At 44.7% G+C, this 24,793-nt stretch overlaps 1 protein-coding gene across 3 annotated transcripts in view; it reads right to left on the bottom strand.

The window, feature by feature from the left end:
* Positions 1–270: 270 nt before the first annotated feature.
* Positions 271–24,793, bottom strand: part of PARN (poly(A)-specific ribonuclease) — a 164,191-nt gene continuing 139,668 nt past the window's right edge. For 2 of the 3 annotated variants that reach the window (XM_027043209.2, XM_015067244.2), the window contains 2 exons: positions 11,299–11,492; positions 271–1,345 (listed from right to left, as the gene is read on the bottom strand). In XM_027043209.2, coding sequence (XP_026899010.1) covers positions 1,293–1,345; positions 11,299–11,492 — 247 coding nt within the window. In that variant the 3' untranslated portion in view covers positions 271–1,292. Of the gene's footprint in view, positions 1,346–7,496; positions 10,902–11,298; positions 11,493–24,793 lie in introns of those variants that run through there. The other variant, XM_027043208.2, reaches the window with a different exon arrangement.

A 24,793-nucleotide genomic window follows, 5' to 3' on the forward strand; every position in this document is an offset into this window, starting at 1 on the left:
TGATGGCAGAGGGCTCCACCCGCCACGCAGGACACCCAGACCCTCCTACACAGCCATTCTCCACAGGGCTCGGCTCCAGCAACGGGCATCTGACTCGTTAACGCAAGTATAAGGAGTTGGAGGTTAAAAAAAAAAGAAAAAAAAAATCCACGAACACCAGGCTTCCTGACTTACCAGAGCTTTTTAGGGGTGATCTTTAGAGAGAAATACGTCTATGTAAAGATCAAATACGTCATTCGCTTACCAAAAAGAAACAGGAGAAAACCAGAATCCTAGGAAAATTTCTTTAATTTTCATCTCTTGGAAATACATTTTTCATTTTTATTTTCCATGATACAAAAAAAATGTTAAATATCTAACAATGATCTACATGAAACAGACCTACGGAAGTAGATCCATGAAATCCTGTCGCTGCTGTGATCTGTTTCGACAGAGAGAGGCTGGTACACGTTGTAATCTGTGATGTCACACACACACGCACACACACACGCACGTGTACACACACATGCCACCTTACCCCCGGACACACTCCCGAACAGAGACGGCGAGCAGGCTAAGGTACGGAAAAGGGAACACAGCACTACGTGTAAAAACAGAAGTGAACTTTTTGTACTCGTCCAGTTCGCCTTGAGAAACTCACAAGTTAGGAAGAAGGACTCTAAATAAAAATGCCCCAAAGGCCAAGGCATATGGTAAGCGTCTTTATGGGTGGACGGCGTTAGACATTTTCCTACTGGAAAAACAAGCTGGAGTGCTTAGTATTTTCAGGCAGCTATGGCGGGAAGTGGGCAGACGTGAGGGGTCTCTCCACGGGGGAGACTGTAACCGCGTGCTGCGGAGGCCCCCAAATCTGCGCACGAGAACACGAAAAGATACCTCTCGAAGCAGTAAAGACTTCAACCGCAAAACTCACGATCCGGCGCCCAAGAATGTCGGCTCTTCGCTTATTTCACAGCCGACGATCCCCACCAGGTAGGTTCTTAAACGCGCTAAAATTCACGACACTGGAAAAGGGGTTTCACGTGAGCAACAAATCATCAACTGGTTAATAATGTGCACATTCAAGACGGCCTACAACCTTGCTGAGTGTCAGCAGACAGTTTCATTAAAAAGGAACAAAAGAAACACAGCCACACAAATAAAAGAAACTGGGTTTTTGCCAGGACACAGACTTGGCTTCAAACCCCTCCCATACCACATTTCATGAAATTAAATACAGTATGGCTTCTGAATGTGCCAGCTGGGTCCTCCTCAGCCACGGCACCAGCGATTTGTTTTCCTTCGGGTCTCAGTTACCACGTGTCGGGAACCTCGAAGAGTTTGGCAGGGCTGCCCGGGAGGCCTCCTGCGGGGGGGAAGGACAAAACAAGGTGAACAAGAAGAGGGACAGCACCTGGGGGACCAAGCGACCGGCTGGGAGCACAGCGCCCACTGCCAGCCGCAAAGGCCGAGGCAGACGGGGCTGGGCTGGGCAGAGATGGTTCACAACAGGCCCTGCCCACGGACGGCAGTGCCCAGCAGACGGCGGCGACCCCACAGAAACTTCGCACGTAGGATTAGGGACGCGCCTCCCTGAACGGACGCCTCTGTTAACTTCACGGGGGTTAAAGCAAGGATGCTCACATATCTCTCGGGGAGCACGTACTGTATTCTTTGCCACCACACTGGGCACTCGGTTCATTTAATCCTTTTTTTTTTTTTAATGTTTATTTATTTTGAGAGAGAGAGAGAGAGAGGTTTGTAAGCAGGGGAGGGGCAGAAAAAGAGAGGGAGAGGAAGGATCTGAAGTGAGCTCTGTGCTGGCAGCAATAAGCCCAATGTGGGGCTCGAACTCCTGAACTGTGAGATCATGACCTGAGCTGAAGTCAGCTGCCCAACAGACTAAGCCACCCAGGTGCCCCTCCTTTTTTTTTTTTTAAGCGAGGTTTACACCCAACATGGGGCTATATCTCAAGGCCCCAAGTTCAAGAGTCACATGCTCTACTGAGCCAGCCAGGCAGCCCTCCGTTCTTTTAATCTTCATAAAAGCCCAGCATGGTGGTACCAATATCCCCATTTTACAGATGCAAGAGCAGACTCAGAGAGGCTAAGTAAGATGACCAGTCTCACTGCCAGAGAGAGGCTGAGATGGGACTGGCTCCTCCCATGGCATGCAGGGCCCTGTCGCGTCCCAGGACACCAGGCTCCTCTGTGCTGGGCCGTACCGGCACCCAAATGAGAAACCCGAGGGGCTGGTGGCTTTGCAGAGGAGAGAAGCTGACCTATGGGGGTTCAGAGAGACCCCAAAAGGCAGCCTTTTCAGAGTCTGGCAACACTGGCCAAGCCCTGAAGGTCCTCTCCAGTTCCAAACAGTTTCACCAGGCAGCTGGAGGCTCTTCTCCACTCAGGACACTCCCTGGAACAGCAGCGGCACAGCTGGGCTGGGCCTGGACCAGGCGTGCCCGGGGCTGAGAGAAGGGGAATCAAGTCAGGGAAGAGCGTGTCTGCGATGGAAAGTGGGACAGACCGGGGCGGGGAGGGGTGGCCCCGGGGTTCAGGCAGGGCTGGCAGGGAAAGCCGGCAAGGCTAACCCCAGCGGCAAATGCTCCAGCATTCCAAAAGGAGAGAGGGCTCTGACGCTTGCCTAAAATGGGAAGTTTAAAACACGGAGGAGGTGCGGCGTCCTGCAAAGTAGGAAATCATTTGGCCACCAGTGGCCACCTGAGGGACAGGAATTGTCCAAAGACAACCAGATCTGAACACACCAAGTAACACGGGATCTCGGTCACCCAAGGCAAGAATTTCCGCGTGGGATCACTGCCGGAGATAGAGTGTGGACAGATGGGACGAGGGGTCCAGCAGAGGGACACTCGGGAAGTCTTCTGCCCTGGGTCTCATCTCTGTGTCGGACACTCATGCGTCGGCACTCACAGTAAAGACCGTGAGGCCCCTCCGGTGAGCAGTGATGAGGGACAGGAGATGTTCTGGGGATCCAGGCTGATCAGAGAAGGAAACGCAGAGAGGCTCCCCTCCCCAGAACAAGGAAATACTGCAGACGGGCTGTGATGAGACCTGGCCAGCCTGACCTTCTCAATCATGCATTTATACAATGCCTAACTGGAAGGAGGAAAAGAAACATCGATGAGGGCATCTGCATGATTCACATACCAAAAGAAATATTACAGCAGCCAAAGAGCCATTTTAAAGATTTCTTTCTAATTTTTTTTAATGTTTAATTCTTTGAGAGACAGACAGAGCATGAGTCAGGGAGGGGCAGAGAGACAGGGAGACACAGAATCCGAAGCAGGCTCCAGGATCTGAGCTGTCAGCACAGAGCCCGAGGTGGGGCTCGAACTCACGAACCGTGAGATCATGACCTGAACCGAAGTTGGACGCCCAACCGACTGAGCCACCCAGGCACCCTGCCAATGAGCCATTTTAAAGGCAAGAGCCACACTGCCCAATGTGGGGGACTGAAGTAAATTAAAACTAGCTGCGAGGAAAACAAATAAAACAGCTAAATGGCTGAAAGCGTAAGTCATCCTTACAAGAGCACCTGCTGCTGGCTGGATGGGACTGGGTGTGGGCGTGGCTGCAGGCCGGCAGAAAACACAGGAAGTGACTCGCCCAAGAGCTGGTGAGGAGGAATGGAGTTGGCGGGAGCTCTGGATGAGGCCAGCCTGGCTTGGCCATGTGACTAGCTGTATGGCTCTGAACAACTCTCACAGCCTCACCTATCAGCGGGACTGAAGACTACTTTCATGCCACACTGGCCTGCTGTGATACGGCAGAGTTCCTGACGCATGAACATGTTTAATGCATGTCAGGTCCCTTCTTCTTATCAGTAAGGTGGCCCGACAATGAACATGGTCATTGCCCAGGAAGCCAACAGCCTCCAGTCAAGAAGGGCCTAGTTTCCACTGCCTAAAATGTACAGCTGCTGAGCAACAATGATGTGTCCAGAGGAACCAGAACTTTAAGAACCGTATAAAGGAGACCTAGACCAGAGGGGGCTGGAGGTCACTGATGGTGTTCTTTCCAGCACTTTCTGGAAAGGGAGCACTGTAGACTGAGGGATGAGTCTCAAAGCTAGTGGATAAGGAGCTGGGGTCAGTGTTCGGGGGAGCTCATTTTCACAGGCCTGTTTTACTAAAGCGCAGAGAATTACTCTGGAACGATTCTTTTTAAATGAGTATCTCAGGACATCTGCCTCCTGCTAGAATGGATCTCAATGCATACCCTGCATCATACACGAAAATTAACTCAAAATGGGTTGTACATCTAAATATAAAACCTAAAACCATAAAACCTCTAGAAGAAAACACAGGAGAAAATCCTTGTAATGTAGAGTCAGGCAAAGACTTCTTAGTTGTGACACCAAAAGCATAATGCAAGGAAACAGACATGATACAATGGACTTCAGTAAAACTGAAAACTACTATTTGGAAGATAACATTAAGAAGATGAAAAGAAAAGCAGAGTCTGGAAGAATGAGCAAAACCCAAGAGGACTTGGATCCAGAATATACAAAGAACTCTCAAAACTCAATGAGAAGAAAACAAACAAGCCCATGAAAAAATGGGCAAAAGATCTGAAAAGACATTCCACCCAAGAAGAGATCTGGATGGTAAATAACTGCACAGAGACATGCGTAGCATCATTACTCATTAGAGGAAATTCAGGTCAAAGCCATAACGAGATACCACTACAGACCCACTAAAATGGGCTACAAAGGACAATCCCAATACTGGTGACCGTGCAGAGCCACTGGAGCCCTCACACGCTGACAGCGGGAATGCACGATGGTGCAGCCACTTTGGAAAAGGCCATGCCAGTGTCTTATAAAGTAAAACGCTGCACTTACTACCTGACCCAGCAATTCCACTCTTAGGTATTTACCCAAAAGAAATGAAAACTTAGTTCAAACAAAAACCTGTTCGCAAATGGTTACAGCATTTTTTTAACTTGCTTAAAAGTGGTAACAACCTACACGCCAACTGGCAAAATGGATTGACAGGGATACGTCCATAAAAAGAACACTACTCAGCAGCAAGGAGTAAGGAACCACTGGTAGATGTAATAGCATGAATGTATCTCAAATGCATCTGGTTGAGAAAGAAGCAGATCAGGGCCAGGATCTAGGGGTGGGAGGAGGGATGGAGGCATGAGGGAATCTTCTGGAATGATAAAACCATTCTCTCTCTTGATCACAATGATGGCTGTACACATGTGTTAAAATTCCTCAAATTGTGTACCTAGAAGTGAGGACTTACTGTACATAAATTGTATCTTTTTTTTTTAATATGAAATTTATTGTCAAATTGGTCTCCATACAACACCCAGTACTCATCCCAACAGGTGCCCTCCTCAATGCCCATCACCCACTTTCCCCTCCCTCCCACCCCCCATCAACCCTCAGTTTATTCATAAATTGTATCTTAATAAAGCTGACCCTTAGGAATGTTGCTTCAAGATCCAACAAAACTGGGGCACCCGAGTGGCCCAGTCAGTTGAGCGTCCGACTCTTGATTTTGGCTCAGGTCACGAACTCAAGGTTCATGAGATCACACCCATGTCAGGCTCTGTGCTGACAGTGTGGAGTCTGACTGGGATGCTCTCTCTCTCCCTCCCTCTCTGCCCCTCCCCTGCTTGTGCGCTCAAACACACACACTCTCTCTCAAAATAAATAAATTAACATTTAAAAAGAAAGCTAAAAAAAAAAACTGGGGCGCCCCGGTAGCTCAATCAGTTAAGCATCCGACTCTTGATTTCAGCTCAGGTCATGATCTCACGGTTGTGAGATCAAGCCCCATGTCAGGCTCCACGTTGAAGACTGCCTGAGATTCCCCCTCTCTCCCTCTACCCCTCCCCTGTGTGTGCCTCTCTCTCTCTCAAAAAAAAAAAGCCAAAAAATGTAAAAATAAAATATGCTATTAATTAAAATGATTTGACTGAGAGTTTTTTAAATGGGGAAAAACACTGGATACTAAATTGCCTAAGAAGCATGATGCCAACCAACTACATATAAAAATCCCAGGCAGACTAAAAACACTTATGAACAGAGTATCAGGCAACCACGGGGCTTCATTTTCTTCCCGTTTTTCTTCATTTTACAGATTTTGGTAGTGAGCGCACGATTTTTATTAACAAGACCACAACAGAAAATGAAAAGTGGTCAACACAGCAGGTGACCGTCGGTGCTTGTGTACCCTTCTCCTGACAGAGCTGACAGGGAGAAATTCTAAGAGGTAAGAGATTTCTTCCCTCAGGTGAGTCCAGAGCAGAATCTAAAAAACTACATGGTACCCTGGAAAAGTGCCATCATATCATTTTCTGCAGAGTGGAATTCTGTATACAGAAAGATCCTTTGGGGTGTTACACAAACACTTTTAACCGGGAAACGTTCCAAAGTGCCTGGTGAGGGGGCGGTTTCCCACCCCCGAGAAGGCAGGGTTCCCGGGTGGCTTATGGGGAGCCCTGGCGGGCTGCCATGAGGAATGGGGACTGAGCAGCACACACCTCATGGGTCACACGGAGGCCGTCAACCACATTTCCATTGAGGAATTAAAAAGCTTGGCTGGACCTCCTGAGCCTGGACTGAGCGCTCAGCAAAGGCAGACTGAGTGACATCTAAGTAGATCCTCCATTTTCCATGCTGTAACCTTATGGGTCTAAGCATGAAAGGTTCAACAGATTAGTCAAGACCCCAGTGAAACTGCTGGTTCTTGGTAAACATTTAAAGGTCTAATGTGTTGTGTTTTAAATGTAAGGAGGAAATGGGGTGTCTGGGTGGCTCAGTCGGTTGAGCGTCCGACTTCGGCTCAGGTCATGATCTCACAGCTCGTGAGTTCAAGACCCGAGTGGGGCTCTGTTCTGAGAGCCCAGAGCCTGGAGCCTGCTTCAGATTCTAGGTCTCCCTCTGTCTCTGCTCCTCCCACGTTCACACTCTGTCTCTTTCTCTCTCTCTCAAAAATAAATAAAACATTAAAAATAATGAAAAAAAATAAACGTAAGGAAGAAAAAGACTTGTAGCAGCCTATCATATGACGAAAAGGATCACCAGGGAGAGTGTCTCTGGGCACTCCTCCGTGCGCTCACAGGACCCGAGAGAACCCCTGGGTACTGGTCCATCAGTATTTTGAGGACGGCCAGTCTTGTCAGCATCAGGACAGTGGGGGACACTATTCACTTATCCTCGAGAACAAGTGTGCTGTAGAAACGCATCCATTAAGCACTGCCCGGAGAACATTTCCCAGGGATACTTTATTCCAGCATAGATGACACACGGAACTGGGTTCCTTTATGTGCCAATGGAGAATGTACCTTGAATTCTCCCAAGGAAAAGTAGATAACACTACCAATCTACGCTAATCATTAAAAATCTGAAAGGAGGGACCTACATTATGCGTAAGATTTTGGGGCGCCCAGGTGGCTAAGCCAGTAAAGCGTCCAACTCTTGATTTTGGCTCAGGTCATGATCTCACGGTTCGTTGAGTTCAAGGCCTGCATCAGGCCTTGCACTGACAGCGTGGAGCCTGCTTGGGATTCTCTTTCTCTGCCCTTCCCCCTGCTCATGCTCATTCTCTCTCTCTCTCTCTTTCTCTCTCTCTCTCTCAAAATAACTAAAAAGTTTGGGTAGATTTCACATACTGCAGAGTGGTCCAATGTGTGAGCCCTCCCCACGGCCCCCAATACCAGCTATATTTTGCTTTGCAAGTTTCTAATTCTTTGAGCCTGTTTCCTCTCTAGAAATTGGAAATAATGACACCTATACTTTACAAGCTTCTTACACGGACAGACAGTAAAGGATGCTCCTGGCACAATGCTTGGTACGTGATAAATTAACAGTCATTCCTTTTGCAATTTAAGTCATTTTATTAGCTGGAAAGGGGTCTAGTGAACTCCTGTGTATCTTAGATATTAAAATGTATAACTGACACAGAAGACAATTTTGTGTGGGATTCACTGAGCACCAATTGCCCCAGGACTGCTACTATAGACAATATTCTACGGTCCTACTTTTTGCAACTTCCTCCTTGGAAAACAGCAAGCTCCCTAACAGATGAAACGCTTTCTTTTACACTTTTTGTGCCTTTGCTGACAGTGCTGGGCACCCAACACACCTTCGTGAATCACCTGAGGTCCTGTCAAGACACTCTCGCCAGGAGGCGAGCTGGGAGCTGCCTGGACAAGACAGACCTCCCCAGGCTGCACCGAAGTGTCCGACCCGGTAGCCGCACACCCCCCAACCTTCACAGCTCCTGGAATCCTCTGAACCCTTCAGAGCTTAACACGGAGCCTTTGTGGGGTCAGACTTTTGTATTCTCCCTCGATACAGGACCTCGTGAAAGTCACCGAAGTCATTGACTCCACAGGTTCAGAGCCTGATATCCCAACCCACATCCTGCTGACAACATTAGCACTAAATGCTTACCACAAAGCAGCTAAGAATGACCCGTTAAACTCCCAGCTTTGTGCTGCTGGAAGGTCTCACTCGGTGAATGCTGCTCCAGAAAGCCCAATTATCTCCAGGTCTCTGGTTCAATTAAAAGCTGTCAAGATGTTTTTCTCTTTTAGTGGGACTGGTGAAGAAATACAAAATTTATCATTTTTTTTTCTTTTTTAGCCCCAATTTTGAGGCCGTGACAGATTTACCGTCAATGGGAGGAGAATAAAAACCTATTTTAATGATGGCATTACACATTCGAGACCCCAAATAGCTTGTAGAAAGTTTTCACTTCGCAAGATTAAAGTTATAAAAAGGAGCTAATCTATTCATGTGGTCTATTGTTAGGTATTCTAATGTTAATACCTTTAAGATTATGCTGAGACAGAAGGGGGGGAGACCACCTGTCATCCTGTCCCTGAGAAGTAACAGATAAGCTGAAAATTCAGAAGAGAATGAGGTCAGAAGGAAAAGAATACAAGAGGGGACCCTGCCCCGCGGCATGCTGCTCGTGATCTCTGAAAGTCATGCCAACATTTAATATGAACATTCGCCGAGCAAGGACAATGTACCAGTGGTAAGAAGGTATCACAGGCGAAGACGAAGTATGGTACAGATTAAAAACTTCTCCAAAACTCAATTTAGGGAAGGGAAGGGTGGCAAGTCAAGGAGAACCCGGGATTCAAGGAGGCAGCTAAAATAAACAATCTGATGGGGCACCTGGGTGACTCAGTCGGTTGGGCACCTGACTCTGGCTCAGGTCATGAGTTCGAGCCCTGCGTCCGGCTCCATGCTGACAGCTCAGAGCCTGGAGCCTGCTTTGGAATCTGCGACTCCCTCTCTCTCTGCCCCTGCCCCGCTCACGCCCTGTCTCTCAAAAAATAAATGTTAAAAAACATTTAAAAGAATAAACAATCTGGGCTTCAAACAGGAGTTCAGTTTTTAGTTGAAGTTAAACCTCAGCATAATGTATAAAAACATATGCAACATTTCTGCTGCTTCTTTGATTTCATTATTATCAAGGAGATTCAGAAAACTCTCTGTGGTCAGATCAGGCCACATGTAAAAGAAGGAACTGATCTGAAACACGATGAACTCTTTAGCTTGTGTATGAACCAAGTTCCAGGGCTTTACCACTTTCCTTTGATTTGACTGTAGGTTCTGCTGCCCAGAGACCGCGGTGATCCGAGACAGAGGAGGAACCACGGGGGCTCGGTCAGCGGCCCTCCCGCCCTCCCATCCGGAGCAGAAAATATGCAACTGTGCTTGTAAGCCCTGGCTTTCCTGCAGGGCAGACTTATGGGCTCCGTGACCTTGGGCAAGTCACGTTAAACTTTAAGTCCTCTATTCTCTGAACTGTAAAATGGACCATGGTGACTACCTCAGAACACTAGAGCCAAGCACTTCTGCCGGGCATGAGATGCCAGGCCGGACCCTTAGCAAGCAGGGGTCAGCAGGGGCCGTAACTGTCGTCCCTGTGACAGCTGGTGGACCCGGTAGGTGATGGCTGGATCTCCCGGGCAGGGAACTGGCCCCGCGGACAGCAAGCCCGTCCCTCACGTCACGGTCCGGCGCCGTAGAGGGTCTGTGCACGGAAGGCTGGGTTAGGTCACGAAAACCACCCCCACAGCATCCGGGTGGTGGAGAGAATGTGGGATTCGGCTTCGGGCAGGCCTGGTGCTCCTGCCACAGCACCTAGCACATACTAGACTCTCAACATGGGTTGGCCTCCGGTTTCCTCTGCTCCTTATGTAATTCTGCTTATGAGAGAAATCTAGGCTGCCTGGCGTTTTGCTGGGAACGGTGAAAATTCTGCCGCTGAAAATAACATGTGTAGGAGTAGGCCTCCGTGCAAATTGAAATGCACATTTAAAATACCGAGGCTACTTACACACATCAGCAAAACCTCTAAACCATGGAGGAGAGAGAGAGGATTACCAAAATGGACTAACCATCTTTAACTAAGAAGGCCCCTGCCAAGCCTTCCTCTATCAAGAGACAGGGCTTTTTAGGGATTCCTCAAATTAAATTAAATGGATCCTAAAAGCAGCTGGTCCCATGGAAAACTACAGCAGCCCCCCTCATCTGCAGGGGACACATTCCAAACCCCCCAGAGGAAGCCTGAAACCTCTCTAGGTACCACGTGATTTCCTGCACATACACATGCGGGATAAAGTTTAATTTATAAATGAGGCACGGGAAGAGATCGACAATGGCTAATAGCAAATGAGAACAGTTAGAACAATGTACTATGATGAAAGTTCTGTGACATGGTCTCTCTCTTAAAATAGCTTATTCAGGGGCGCCTGGGTGGCTCAGTTGGTTGAGCGGCTGACTTCGGCTCAGGTCATGATGTCACGGTCCGTGAGTTCGAGCCCCTCGTCGGGCTCTGTGCTGACAGCTCAGAGCCTGGAGCCTGTTTCAGATTCTGTGTCTCCCTCTCTCTGACTCTCCCCTGTTCATGCTCTGTCTCTCTCTGTCTCAAACATAAATAAACATTAAAAAAATTAAAAAAAAATAATAAAGTAAAATAAAATAGCTTATTCACCCTTCTTGTGAGGATGGGAGATGATAAAATGCCCTCGTGACGAGACGGAAGTGAGCTGAGTAACGTAGGCACCATGACCTAGCATTAGGCGACTGTGGACCTTCGGACGATACATCTGACCTTCTGACAAGGATCACGTGCTTCTGGACCTTGGTGGACTGTGGGTCACTGAAGCCGCGGGAAGCGAATCGTGGACAAGGGGAGACTACTGCACACGGGCTTTGCCACCGACCAAAGCCCTGCTATCATTTCTCCCCCAAAATATGAGTTTCTAGAGCGTTAAAGAGTACACACCTCCAGAACTTGAGTAAGACCTTATACAAACCTGCTGGCGAAAGCTCCTTCTTCATCCTTTTTAATTTCTTGGCCTTTTTCCTTCCCTCGGAGAGGGACTCTGCACAGGACTCTGTCTGCTCCAGCTCAGTGTCAGAAATCTCCCCTGATATTCTGGTCTCCAAGTCAGCTTCTGCTGGGCTGGGGCTCAGATTTCTCTTTCCTACCGCGCTGGTCGAGGTAAGACTGAAAGGCACACAGAGGGACGACATGAAAGGTGTGGAGACTATCAGGAAGACGAGCCTATAACGTGTCTTAATACTCTTAAGTCCATTACCACTTCACTAGCAGTCAACAACATGGGTGGCTGCCACCTGCAAGTACGAGTTAAAGACCTTAATGCGAACTGAAATCCAAAGGTTTCCCCATGACAAGTCAAGGTTATCCAGGAGCACGTTCTACGTTACGCTTGTGTCCCTATGCGTACGAATCTAAGCTGCTCTGAGTGCTTCAAAGGACAACATTTTTTAAAGAAAGTTCCTGGTCTCTGTTTGGCAGGAGAAGAGCAGAACAGAAGAGCAGAGCTGAGATAACAAGATAAGAGTCGTCGTGGCGCCACATTGGAAGACAGCCCTGTTCCCTTCATGACTGCCTCACGGACACACGGGACAACAGGGCACTTCTTGAGTGTGTCAGCTGTCACGTTGCTCGTCATCTGAATACACTTACAGGGCAGAGCCCACCTTCACAGAATTCTCTTCTATTCCAAAGCAGTGACTTGTCAAATTTATAATTAAACCTGGCTTCTCTTTTAAAGCTTTATAGGATGTGACATGTTGAATTAAATCAAATTACATGTCCTGATTTCTCCTTGAGAAAATATGTTCCCTGAAATATAACTTGATAAAAACAGAGACCGCATGGCCGATGTGAGTCCTGTCTCCTCTAAATGGGTCTTATAAATAGATCTTTTTTTTATTAGAGCCCCCAAGTTATGAGAAACATTTAAGAATCAACTCATTCCACTTGAGGGAGGCCATTCGGGAACAGGGAGGGGGCGGGAAGGCAGAGAGCAAATGCGTACATACCCCTATTCAAGCCTTTTCTAGGAAGTGAATACTTAAAACGCTGCATACAAAACAACACTGGCCAGCCGATTATTCCAGTTCCTCCATGTTACTCCTGCACTCACAGCTGCTCTGTACTTTATACTCGTTCACTCACGTGAAGGAGAGGAATAAACTGCTTCCCTGGTGGTTCTTAGAAGCCACAAGAGGCAGAACAGAGCTCAGAGCACACGGCCTCGAAAGACTAGCTGGCCCCTTTTTCACACGTGTCCTCTTTTTCACATACGTTACATGTACTTTTCTGAAACACCCCTTTTATGGAAGGGATATTAAGGGGGTATACCAATGGTAATATTTTGGGAGGTTATTAAAAATTCATGCTGAAGTTTACGGTTTAAAAACCGGTAATACCTTGGGGCGCCTGGGTGGCTCAGTCAGTTAAGTGACGGACTCCTGATTTCAGCTCAGGTCATGATCTCATGGTCTGTGAGTTCACACCCCGTGTGGGGCTCTGTGCTGACAACATGAAGCCTACTTGAGATTCTCTCTCTTTCTCCCTGCCCCTCCCTTGCTCCTGCTCTCTCCCTCTCTCTCTCTCAAAATAAATGAACTTAAAAAAGTTTTTTTTAACATTTATTTATTTTTGGGAGACAGAGAGAGATAGAGCATGAGCAGGGGAGGGGGGAGAGAGAGAGAGGGAGACACAGAATCCGAAGCAGGCTCTAGGCTCTGAGCTGTCAGCACAAAGCCTGACGTGGGGCTTGAACCCACGAACCACGAGACCATGACCTGAGTCAAAGTTGGACGCTCAACTGACTGAGCCACCCAGGCACCCCAAAGTAAATGAACTTAAAAAAAACCCTGATAATATCTTTTAAAAGTTTTCTTAAAGGGGCACATGGGTGACTCAGTCTTAGGTAAAGCGTCCAACTTCAGCTCAGGTCATAATCTTGCAGTTCATGAGTTCAGGCCCTGCGTCGGGCTCTGTGCTAACAGTCCAGAGCCTAGACCCTGCTTTGGACTCTGTGTCTCCCTCTCTCTCTCTCTGCCCCTCCCCTACTCACTCGCTCTTTCTCTTTCTCTCTCTCTCAAAAATAAATAAACAAAAAGTTTTCTTAAAGACAAAAATAATTTTGGCCGGTTTCTGAACATTCAGAAAATTCAAAAAGTGTTAAAAAAAACAATAAGGACCTGCTTTTCTACCAAAAAAGGGGAAGGGGCCAAAAAATTCCTCTGTACTGTAAATCCTGGAACCTGGTAGCCTCTGAGACATAAATGTTTAATGAGAACTCAGCTGCGACTTTGAGAAATACAAAGTCTAGAAATAGCCCCAACTGCATCATAGAAATCTAGAGTATGATAAAGGTAGTATCTCAAACTACTGGGCCAAAGATGAACATTTCAACACTTTTCCAGGGTTGGAACAGCTGAAAAAGGATGCATCAGACCCATTCTTCACTTGGTACAAAAGAATAAACACCAAATGGATCAGATATCTAAGTGTAAAAAATGAAATTATCTAGGGGCGCCTGGGTGGCTCAGTTGGTTGAGAGTCCAACTCTTTTTTTTTTTATGTTATTTTTGAGAGAAAGAGAGAAAGACAGAGTATGAACAGGGAAGGAGGACAGAGAGAGGGAGACACAGAATCTAAAGCAGGCTCCAGGTTCTTGGCTGTCAGCACAGAGCCTGATACAGGGCTCGAACTCATAAACCGTGAGATCATGACCTGAGCTGAAGTTGGAAGCTTAAGTGACTGAGCCACCCAGGTGCTCTGAGTGTCCGACTCTTGATTTTGGCCGAGGTCACAATCCCAGGATTGTGGGATCAAGCCCCGCATCAGGTTCTGCACTGAGCATGGGGCCTGCTTGATTCTCCCTCCCTCTCTCCCTCTCCCTCTCTCTCCCCTGCTTGCTCTCTGTCTCTCTAACTTAAAAAGAAAAAGAAAAAGAAAAAGAAAAAGAAAAAAAGAAAAAGAAACTCTCTAGTACCACAACAAAACATGGGTGAATTCTGGGTATAGAAAAAGGCTTTCTCACTATGACTCACAATCCAGATGCAATAAAAAATTTATAAGTTTGACCTCATAAAAACCTTTTGCATGGCAAGAAATGAGATGAGCAAAATCAAAAGGCAAATGAGGAACCAAGAAAAAATATCTGTGACATACATCACAGATGAAAGGTTAATGTACCTGATATACAAATAACTCTCAAACTGAAGAGAAAAAAGGATAAAAAATCCTACAGAAAAATGGGCAAAGCTATGAATTCACTGTTATGGAGGCAAAGGTGGCAACATCTAACAAAACTATGTATTCATTTACTCTTTGAGCCCACAATCCCACTTCTAGGAATCTGGAAGGCACACCTCCAACATTGCAAAAATATGTAGGCACAGGGGATTCGTTGCAGCTTACGGTTTGTTTGGGGTTTTTTTAACTTTTAAAAAATGTTTACTTATTTTTGAGAGAAGAGACAGAATGTGAGCAGGGGAGGGGCAGAGAAAGAGGGAGACACAGAATCTGAAGCAGGCTCTAGGCTCCGAGCTGTCGGCACAGAGTCCGACGTGGGGCTCAAACCCTTGAACCCTGAGATCATGACCTGAGCTGAAGTCAGGCACTTAACCAACTGAGACACCCAGGTGCCCCACTGCAGCTTTATTTGTAATTAGGAAATATGGCCAAAATGTCTAAGCATGGGAAACTGGTTATGTAAACTGTGTACACATAATCAATGAAGTTCGGAGCGGTTGTAAGAAACAATGAAGATCTCAGAGAACTGATAGGGAAGGATTTCTAATAAGGAAGGTGAAAAAACGCAACTTATGAACCCAGTACTCCCCATCTGGAGTGGGGTGTGGGGAAGAACCCTTAAGGAGTTTTGCATCTTCTGCTGTTCAGTGAGTGAAACCATTCCGAAAACACTTAGATGCGTTACGGCACTGAGTGAATCTGAATGCGCTGATGTTGCTGGAAGCCAGACATAAAAATACTAGAATGGGGGAAGACAAGGAAGAGCCCCATGGGGATGGAGTGGAACGGTTTTTAAAACAAGTATGTTACATGTGCGCATCCACACACGTGCGTGTGTGCACACCACTATGTGGGTGTGCACGTGTGTATATCCGTGCGCTATCCACTGAAAGGGCCTAGGAGCAAGGAGCACATCTAGTGTCCATATCTTAACTTCTAATACCATAACCTGAAAAACAACCAGGGCTTCTCAAAGAACTGGCCCATTCCACAGGTGGCCTAAAGGAGGCACAGAATGAGCCTGGAACATCCCACAATATTACCACAAAGGAGGAAACTGCTCAAGAGATGATGAGGTGTGTATGTCACGGGACCTAAGGACCAGGTGGAGAGGGCTTTCACTGGCCAGATATTTAAGCACCAAAATAATTAAAAGGCAATAACAAAGTCTAAACTGTTGAAAACATAGAAATCCATGGGTTTAGAGAATACATAATACGGGGTGGGGGGAGGGAGAAGGGAGAGCTCTTCTAGTTGAGTAGTAACTATGAAATGGTAATGGCGGAAGACAAAAGGAGTTCCCAGGTGACCCTTCTGCAACCATCACACGAAGGATGGTTGAGGCAAATATCATCGGTAGCTGCTACATCTGAGGAGATTTTTTTTTAATTATTATTTTTTTAAGTTTATTTATTTTGAGAGAGAGAGAGAGAGCGCACGCGCGCGTGCAGTGGAGAGAGGGAGAGGATCCCAACCCAAGCAGGCTTCACGCTGTCTGCACAGAACGCAACGTGGGGCTCAAACTCACAAACCCCAATCATGACCTGAGCTGAAACTAAGAGTGAGACGTTTAACCAACCGAGCCACCTAGGTGCCCCATCTGGGGAGATGTTTTGATGAAGAGGGGGATATCTTCACGGTCTGAAAGTGTCTCCCAACACAGTGATACCGTCACAAAGGCACAGCATCACTTAGGTACTATTCCGGTCAGGACTGTGTGACAGAAACGTAACCATGATGAAACATCAGACAGACCCAAATGAAAACCATTTTACTGAAAAAGGGTGCTGAGGGGAGGTGCTGGTGTTCCTCAACAGTGTCACTGTCATAAAAGAGACCAGAGAGCCACCGAAAAGTAGATGTTAGACATTCTCACAGACTGGGTCTTCTAATGGACGGGGGAAAGTGATACAGATAATGCTAGATCAAATAATACAACTTGGATATGAACAGTATATTAAAATATTATATCAATGTTAAATTCCTGAGGTCGGTAACTGTGCTATTATTTACATGCAATGAAATTCATTCGTTTTAGGGGTACAGTTTGGTTAATTTTTGCAACTGTGTGTACAACTATGTAAGGACAAAGACAACAAAAAGAGAAGAGTTCCCTTTCTCTAAAAAGATTCCTTGGGCCACTCTGCCCCGAATTCTCTGATCTGCCTGCAATCCCTATCGTTTCGCCTTTTCTAGAAGTTGGTATACGTGAAATCACACAGTCTTTGGTCTTTTGTGTTTGACTCTTTCACTTATCACTATACCTTGAGAACCAGCCATGCGGCTGCAAGTACTGGCATTTTATTCCTTCTATTACTGAGCATTATTTCACAGTATGGCCTTACCACAATTCGCGTGCCAGCTGACGGACATTTGGGCTGCCTCCTACATTTTGCTGTTATAAATAATAATACCATGAACACTTGTGGAAAGGCTTTTCCGGATTTTTTTTTTAAGTCATGGTAAAATACACATAACATTAAATTCACCATGTTAACCACTTTAAGTGTATAGTTCAGTGTTATTAAGTACATTTGTAATGTTGTGAAACCACCATCACCATCCATTTCCCGTATTCTCAGTTTGCAAAACTAAAACTCTGTACTCATGAAACGGTCACTCCCTGTTCTCCCTTCTTCCCAACCCCTGGCAGCCACCATTCTTTCTGCCCCTTTGATTTTGACTACTCTAACAGGTATCTCATATAAGTGGAATCGGGTAGTATTTGTTCTTCTGTGACTGGCTTATTTCACTTAGCACGACGTCACGCAACGTTCATCCACGTTGTAGCTTGTGTTAGAACATCTTTTCTTTTTAAGGGTGAATACTATTCCATCGTGTGCTTATCCATTCATTTGTCAATGGACACCTGGGATGCTTCCGTATTTTAGCTGTGAAAAATACTAATTTGAACCAGGGTGTACAAAGACCTTACTTTCAATTCCTTTGGGCATATACCAAGACATGGAATTGTTGGATCAGACAGTTAATTTGTTTTTAGTTTTGAAGGAACCATCATACTGTTTTCACAGCAACATTCCCACACACAGTGCATAAGGCTCCAAATTCTCCACATCTTCTTTAACACTTGTTCTTTTCTGGTTTGCTGTGTTTGTTTGTTTGTTTGTTTGTTTTTTACGGTAGTGATCCTAATGGGTATAAGGTGGTATCTCACTGTGGTTTCCATTTACATTTCCCTAATGATTAGTGATGTTGAGAATCTTTTCATGAGCTTATCTATCGGCCATTTGTATATCTTCTTTAGAGATACATCTATGCAAGATCTTTGCCTGTTTTTGAATCAGGTTGGTTTCTGTTGAGTTTTAGTTCCCTGTAAATGCTAGATATTGATCCATTATCGGAGACAGGAGTTCATTCTGTGTATGGTGTAAGGTAAGGGTCCAACTTCATTCTTTGCATTTGGATATCCAGTTTACCCAACACCACTTACCGAAAAGTCTGTCCTTTCTGAACAAAATGGTCTTGGCATTATTACATCAAAAATGATTTGACTGTATATGGGAAGGTTTATTTCTGGGCTCTCTATTCTATTCCATTGGTCTCTGTGTCTGTCTTCAGGCCCATACCACAGTGTTTTGGTTATTGTAGTTGTGCAGTAAGTCTTAAAATCAAAGTGTTAGTCCTCCAAATTTGTCCTTCTTTTTCAAGACTGTTTTGGCTACTTAGGATTCCTTGAGAATATATATAAATTTTAGGATGGACTTTTCTATGTCTGCAAAAAATGTCATTGGGATTTTGATAGGGATTGCACTGAATCCATAGATCAGTCTGGCTGGTACTGACATCTTGACAATATCAAGTTTTCAATCCATGAACATGGGGTATCTTTTCATTTATGAAGATCTTCTTTCTTTTGGCAGTGTTTTGTTGTTGGGAAGACAGAGCCAGCTCTCTCCATCTTCCTCTTGTTACAAGGGCACTAATTCCACCATGAGGATCCACCCTCATGACCCTATCTAACTTTAACCACGTTCCAAAGGACCCATCTTCTAATACCATCACATTGGGAAGCAGGGATTCAACACATGAACTTGGGGGTGCAGGTGCCACAATTCAGACTAATAGCACAAGGTCACTAATACTTTCTTCCATCTTTTCTTCTAGAAGTGTTATAGTTTTAATTCTTAAATTTAGGTCTATGAGCATTTCAAGTTAACCATGTATATAGTGTGATTTAAGAGAAGTTCAATTTTTGCATACCACTACACAATTGTTTCACAACTATTTGTTGACAAACCTAACTCTGCCTCCTGGATTATCATCACCTTTGTCAGGAATGTCGAATTTTTCCAACTTCCTGACAGTTATTAATCTTGAGAGTTTGAGAACAAGAAGTCAGAATTCCTGAATAATAAATTATTCTATACTTTTCATAGCACTTTACTACATGTTTTTAAGTAATAGTTACAATCGTAAATAATGAATCACCTTTCTGTGACAGGGTTATATTTAAAGTTTCAGGGGTCAGTTCAGTAAAATAAGATATAATAATAAATGTATGGTTATTATGATTACAAACTATATAGTGTGACAAAATTATGTATTTCCATAACATGTAAAAATAATCTCTACCTGATATATATATTTGGTAACAGAAAACATTAAAAGGATAAAACACTAGCACTGAATGGATGCCCAATAAACATCATTTAAAAACTAAAAAATGGAGCACCTGGATGGCTCAGTCGGTTAAGCATCCGACTTCAGCTCAGGTCATGATCTCATAGTCCACGGGTTTGAACCCCACATCGGGCTCTGTGCTGACAGCTCTGAGCCTGGAGCCTGCTTCAGATTCTGTGTCTCCCTCTCTCTCTTCCCATCCCCCATTCACACTCCATGTGTGTCTCTCTCTCTCTCTCCCTCTCTCTCTCAAAAGTAAATAAACATTAAAAAAATTTTTTAACTAAAAAAGGTCACAAATATTTAATATTTAAAAGTTATTCTTAAATAAGATTTTAAAATACATAACTACTAATTGCTACTATTTGTCTTATGACAAATAATCCAGATGCAGAAAAGTTTCTTTCATGTTGTGCTGAAGTTGGTCAAATTGTTCTGAGTGTGTCCAAAGCAAATACAAGCTGGGTGTTAAGATTACATATTGCTTCACGTAAGCTCATTTCCTCTTTGAGGGATGAAAACATTTTGTCTGCTTGCCTTGATTTTGGTTTTGATATTGCTTGGCCTAATTCAGATTTTGGATGAGCTGATTGCACATCAAAGTATTCCACGATGCTATTTACATCTTGCCTTTGCATCTCTTCCATAAAGGTAATTACAAAGAACTGTAGCCTTACAGCAAATATTCAAACACTAGAACGCCACTGGATTCCATTAAGATGACATAACATTTGGGTATCCTGGCAAGGTCAATAGAGCTATTACAGAGAAACATGTTTCAGAACTGCCAATTTAAAGACTGCTTCCAAAACTTATTATTTCTTGGAACAAGATTTGCAGGATTTTTATAAAGTGTACTGATGTGAGTAAACTCATTAATATGTTTTTATTTATAAAAATGACTCACTGTTAGCAACAGCCAAGGCTACGACCATACACTTACAACATGGTGGCAGTGACGAATGGGAATGACGGATGTGACCGTGGCCCCTTCTGCTCCGTACGCTCCTGTGCTGTTCTCTGAAATGCTGACCTTAACCTTTGACACTGATTCCACTCTTGCTTTCAACTTCATGTGAGTGGATTCCTTTGAACTAGTAATACCTATGTTGATCATTAAACTTTAAGGCCCACAGATTTTCTTCCTTTATCCTGATTAGTTGACTGATTTTTCTCACAACTTGGAATAACATAAAATGCCCCTAGAGGGGTGCCTGGTTAGCTCAGTCGGTTGAGCATCCAACTCTTTATTTCAGCTTAGGTCATGATCCTCTAGTCATGGGACTGAACCCCACATCGGGCTCTGTGCTAAGCATGGAGACTGCTTAAGATTCTCTCCCTTTCCCTCTCTCTCCCTCTATCCCCTTCTCTCCCTCTGTCCCTCTCCCCCACTTGTGCACACTCTCTCTCCCTAAAATAAAATTTAAATTTAAATTAAAAAAAAAAGTCCCTAGAAATGTCAGGAAGAGATTCCTGCATGGAAACGCTGCTGGAACTCAACAGACCATAAATGTGTGGTTGTGTTTCTGGACACTCTATTCTGTTTCATCATCTATTCGTCGTTCCGTATGCCAGCACCACACTGTTATTATATCTGTAGCTTTATAGTAAGTCTTAAAGACAGAGGATAAGTCCTTCATTTGGCTGGGAGGTTCATGCTGCTGGATAAAATAGCCATTTTTCGTTTTAAAGGGCTACCCAGTTTACAAAATTCTCTCGTTTGATACTTGGAGATGAACATTTTAAGCTGGATGTGTGTTTTCATTCCCCTATACAGGCGAGAAACCTCACCTTCAGAGTAAGTGACTTCCCCCTGGTTGGGCAGCCGGTTAGGTAGATCTGAGATGGTCCTCCCAGTCCGAGAGGGCCTTCAAACTGCTTCACTACCCACCCGCCCTGCCCAGTCCCAGTTCCCAGCGCTAGTGCTCCTTCTGTAGGTCCACGTGAAAAAAGAGGCCCTCCGAAAAGTTTCCCTGGACACCCTGCAGAGCCCGAGAGGCCCCTGCCCCTGTTTTGTTTTCCTCTGAAGATTCATCTCTGTCCGGGCTTTGCATTTACTTCTTTGCTTGTTTATTCTCTCTCTCTGCCACTACCATGTAAGTTCCGTGAGAACAGGTTCTCACAATCCTTGATGGCCAGGGGCCTCTCAGTACCTGGGTTGGGGCTATCAGTCAACCCTCTGCAGTCAAGGTTTGCTGAAGGGATGGAATAAATGAAGTGAATGCTTCCCCTCTAAGAGCAAGAAGGCAAGTGACAAACAACAAATTGCTCATTTCATCCTCAATTATGTATGATGTTAACATGGTTTACATTCCAGTATATAGTCAACTTTCCCTATCTGTCTGGATAAAAACACATTCCCTATGAGATATACCTAACGGAAAGAAGGAATCTAATCTCCCTCTGAGCAAACTACCTCACAAAGCAAACTGAACTGGAAAAATCTGCGGAAGTGGGAGCTAGAAAATGCATTTTTATTGTCCTCACAAATTCTCATGCTGAATTCAAATTCCACGAGCATGAGTGTCTCTGTGTTTGTGGGCATGATCTGGGTGGCCAGGGGAGGATGTTTACTAGGCTACGCTCCATTCAGAAGGCAATCCCTTGGACACAGCTGATGAACTGTGACTCTCATTTCTAACAAAGAATTTGAGTTTGAAAAGCAAAATTAAAATCAAATAAGGTATGTCTGTATGCTAGCTACCCATGATTAAGGGATATCTCTTAAGGAATGAGAGAAGCATTATTCCCCCCTCATATGGGGGAAGCAGGGAAAAGAAAGAGAATATATGAATATATTGTGTGAGTATGTGGCTCAGTCCTAGGTATCAAGTTCATAGTTAAATAGGAGATTGGCCTAAATAAGTGAAAAATTGGTTCTGGTTGCAAAGAATCAATGGCATTCAACGTGGTTTGGACTCACTTTAATTCAACACAGAAAAAATTAACTGATGATGCACAGAGAAATTAATAATAATTCCTAGATAAGGAATTTATACTCAACACATAATTAGTTGAAGCCAAATTCAGAACAAACGTGAAATTTTCAGAGGCTGGGATGAAATTTACTTTCGCACTAAAGTTTACTTTTGTCTCTGATGAATGGATTTACTAATCAAATCAGTAATGTGAGCAAATCAAAACAACTCCCCCTATACCAAAAGTCCAACTATTGCAGAAAATAAACAGCTTTTTAAAAATTTCCAGGAAGTTAAACACGACCAGTTGGACACACATATTTATCTGTAGAGAGATATAAATAACTTGACCAAGGCACAGAGAACAGGAGAGGCAGCATCAGAGGACAGGATGTCAGCTCACTTTGGAGACACTCTTTGGAGACGACAAGGACAAAGAAGAGTGCCAAAGAACTTTGCACAGAGGAGGAAACAGAAAGCTAAGTGTTGTATAAAAAGCTGATTCACTCTCAACAGAACCCTGCAAAGTCTCAGCAAATAAGAGGCACCAGATTCCTAAAACAAGGAGGTGACAAGACAGGAAAGGCCTCCTAGGATCCCCGCCCCTGTCCCAGGGAAGCCGGGGACCAGCATACCCCCAGGCCAAGAGGAGTGGGACGGGGGTTTGCTTTCTCCCAGAGGCACTAATCCCAGAAGTGCAGAGTGGGATTGACTAGGACAATAAGGAGCGATGAACAGGGGAAGGAGCATCCCCCACATCCTGAGAAGGGAGGCCCCCAGCTCCCTCCTGCCGATCAGTACTCAGAGCACCAACAGTCAGGCTCACTTCCCCCGAGGTACAAATCAGAAAATCAACATCTAAAAATACCTGAATCCTTACAGCTAATGCCACAATGTTGAATACTTTTGTCCTAAGATCAGGGATAAGACGCCAAGGCTGGCTGTCACTATTTCTACTTAACAGTGTGCTAGAGGCCCTAGCCAGTGCAATAAGACAAGAGAAAGAGATAAAATTTATATATGGGGCGCCTGGGTGGCTCAGTCGGTTGAGTGTCTAACTCTGGCTCAAGTCATCTTGAGCAGTTGGTGAGTTCGAGCCCTGTGTCGGTCTCTGTGCTGACAGCGTTGAGCCCGGAGCCTGCTTCAGATTCTGTGTCTCCCTCTCTTTCTGTCCCTTCCCTGCTCATGCTCTGTTCTGTCTCTCCAAAAACTAAAACAAAACGTTAAAAAATTTGTTTTAAAAAAGAAAAATTTAGGGGTGCCTGGGTGGCTCAGTCGATTAAGTGTCTGACTTCAGCTCACGTCATGATCTCACAGTTCGTGAGTTCGAGCCCCGCATCAGGCTCTATGCTGACAGCTTAGAGCCTGGACCCTGCTTCAAATTCTATGTCTCCCTCTCTCTCTCTCTCTCTCTGCTCCTCCCCTGCTCACGCTCTGTCTCTCCTTCAAAAATAAATAAAAACATTTAAAAAAAAATTTTTTTTAAGAAAAATGTATATGGCCCATTGGGCAGGGAAAAATACAGTTGCCTTTACTTACAGATATGGTTGTCTAAACAGAAAATATCAAATACTCTATAAAAAGTTATTAGAACTAAAAAAAAAAGTTATTAGAACTAAGAAGTGAATTTAGTGAGTTTCAACAATACATGGTCAAGATATACAAATCAACTGTATTTCTTTATATTATAAATGAATGAATGGAATCAGAACTTGAAAATACATGACGTACAATAGCATCAAAAAGCAAAATACTTAGGGACAACTGTAATAAAGCATATGTAAAATCTGTATGGTGAAAACTATAATAAACTGATGAGAAAAATCAAAGAAAACCTCAACAGGTGAAAAGATATACCACGTTCATGAGTTGGAAGGCTCAATATAGTTAAGATGTGAATTCTCTCTAAAATGATCTATAGATGCAACATAACCCCAATCAGAGTTCTAGCAGGCTTTTTTTAAGTTTATTTTTTGAGAGAGGGAGGGAGAGAGAGAGAGAGAGAGAGAGAGCGAGCACGCGTGCTCGCAAGTGGGGGAGAGGCAGAGAGAGAGAGGGAGAGAGAGCATCCCAAGCAGGCTCCACAGTGTCCAGTGCAGAGCCCGACGTGGGGCTCGAACTCACCAACTATGAGATCGTGACCCGAGCCGAAGTCAAGAGTTGGGATGCTCAACTAAACGAGCCACCCAGGCACCCCACCTGGCAGGCTTTTAGGAGAAGTCAACAAAATGACCCTAAACTTTATGTGGAAAAGTGAAGAACAAGGATGAAGGATTTAGTATCTGATTTTAAGACTCCCTGTAAACCTGTCGTAATCAAGACAGTGTGGTGCTGGTAAAAGGATAGACATGTAGACACCTTTTGACAAAGAAGTCAAAGTAATTCAACATAGGGCAGTGTTGCCAAGACAAATGGACACCTATGTGCAAAAAATGCACTTGTGCCTGTGTCTTACGCCACACAGAAAAATCAACTCGAAATAGATCGCGTGCCTAAACATAAAACCAAAAACTAAAATTTTACAGAAAAGAAAATAAGAAAGTCTTCCTGAGTCTGGTTTGGGCGAGGGTTGCTTAAGTAGATCACAAAAAGCACAAGCCGTAAAGAAAATTGGAAGCCTCGGGGAAAACACATGTAATTGCAAAGCCAGCTTCTCACCTCATCGCTCCA

The sequence above is a fragment of the Acinonyx jubatus genome, chromosome E3 (genome assembly GCF_027475565.1).
Source record: "Acinonyx jubatus isolate Ajub_Pintada_27869175 chromosome E3, VMU_Ajub_asm_v1.0, whole genome shotgun sequence".
Taxonomy (NCBI): Eukaryota; Metazoa; Chordata; class Mammalia; order Carnivora; family Felidae; genus Acinonyx; species Acinonyx jubatus.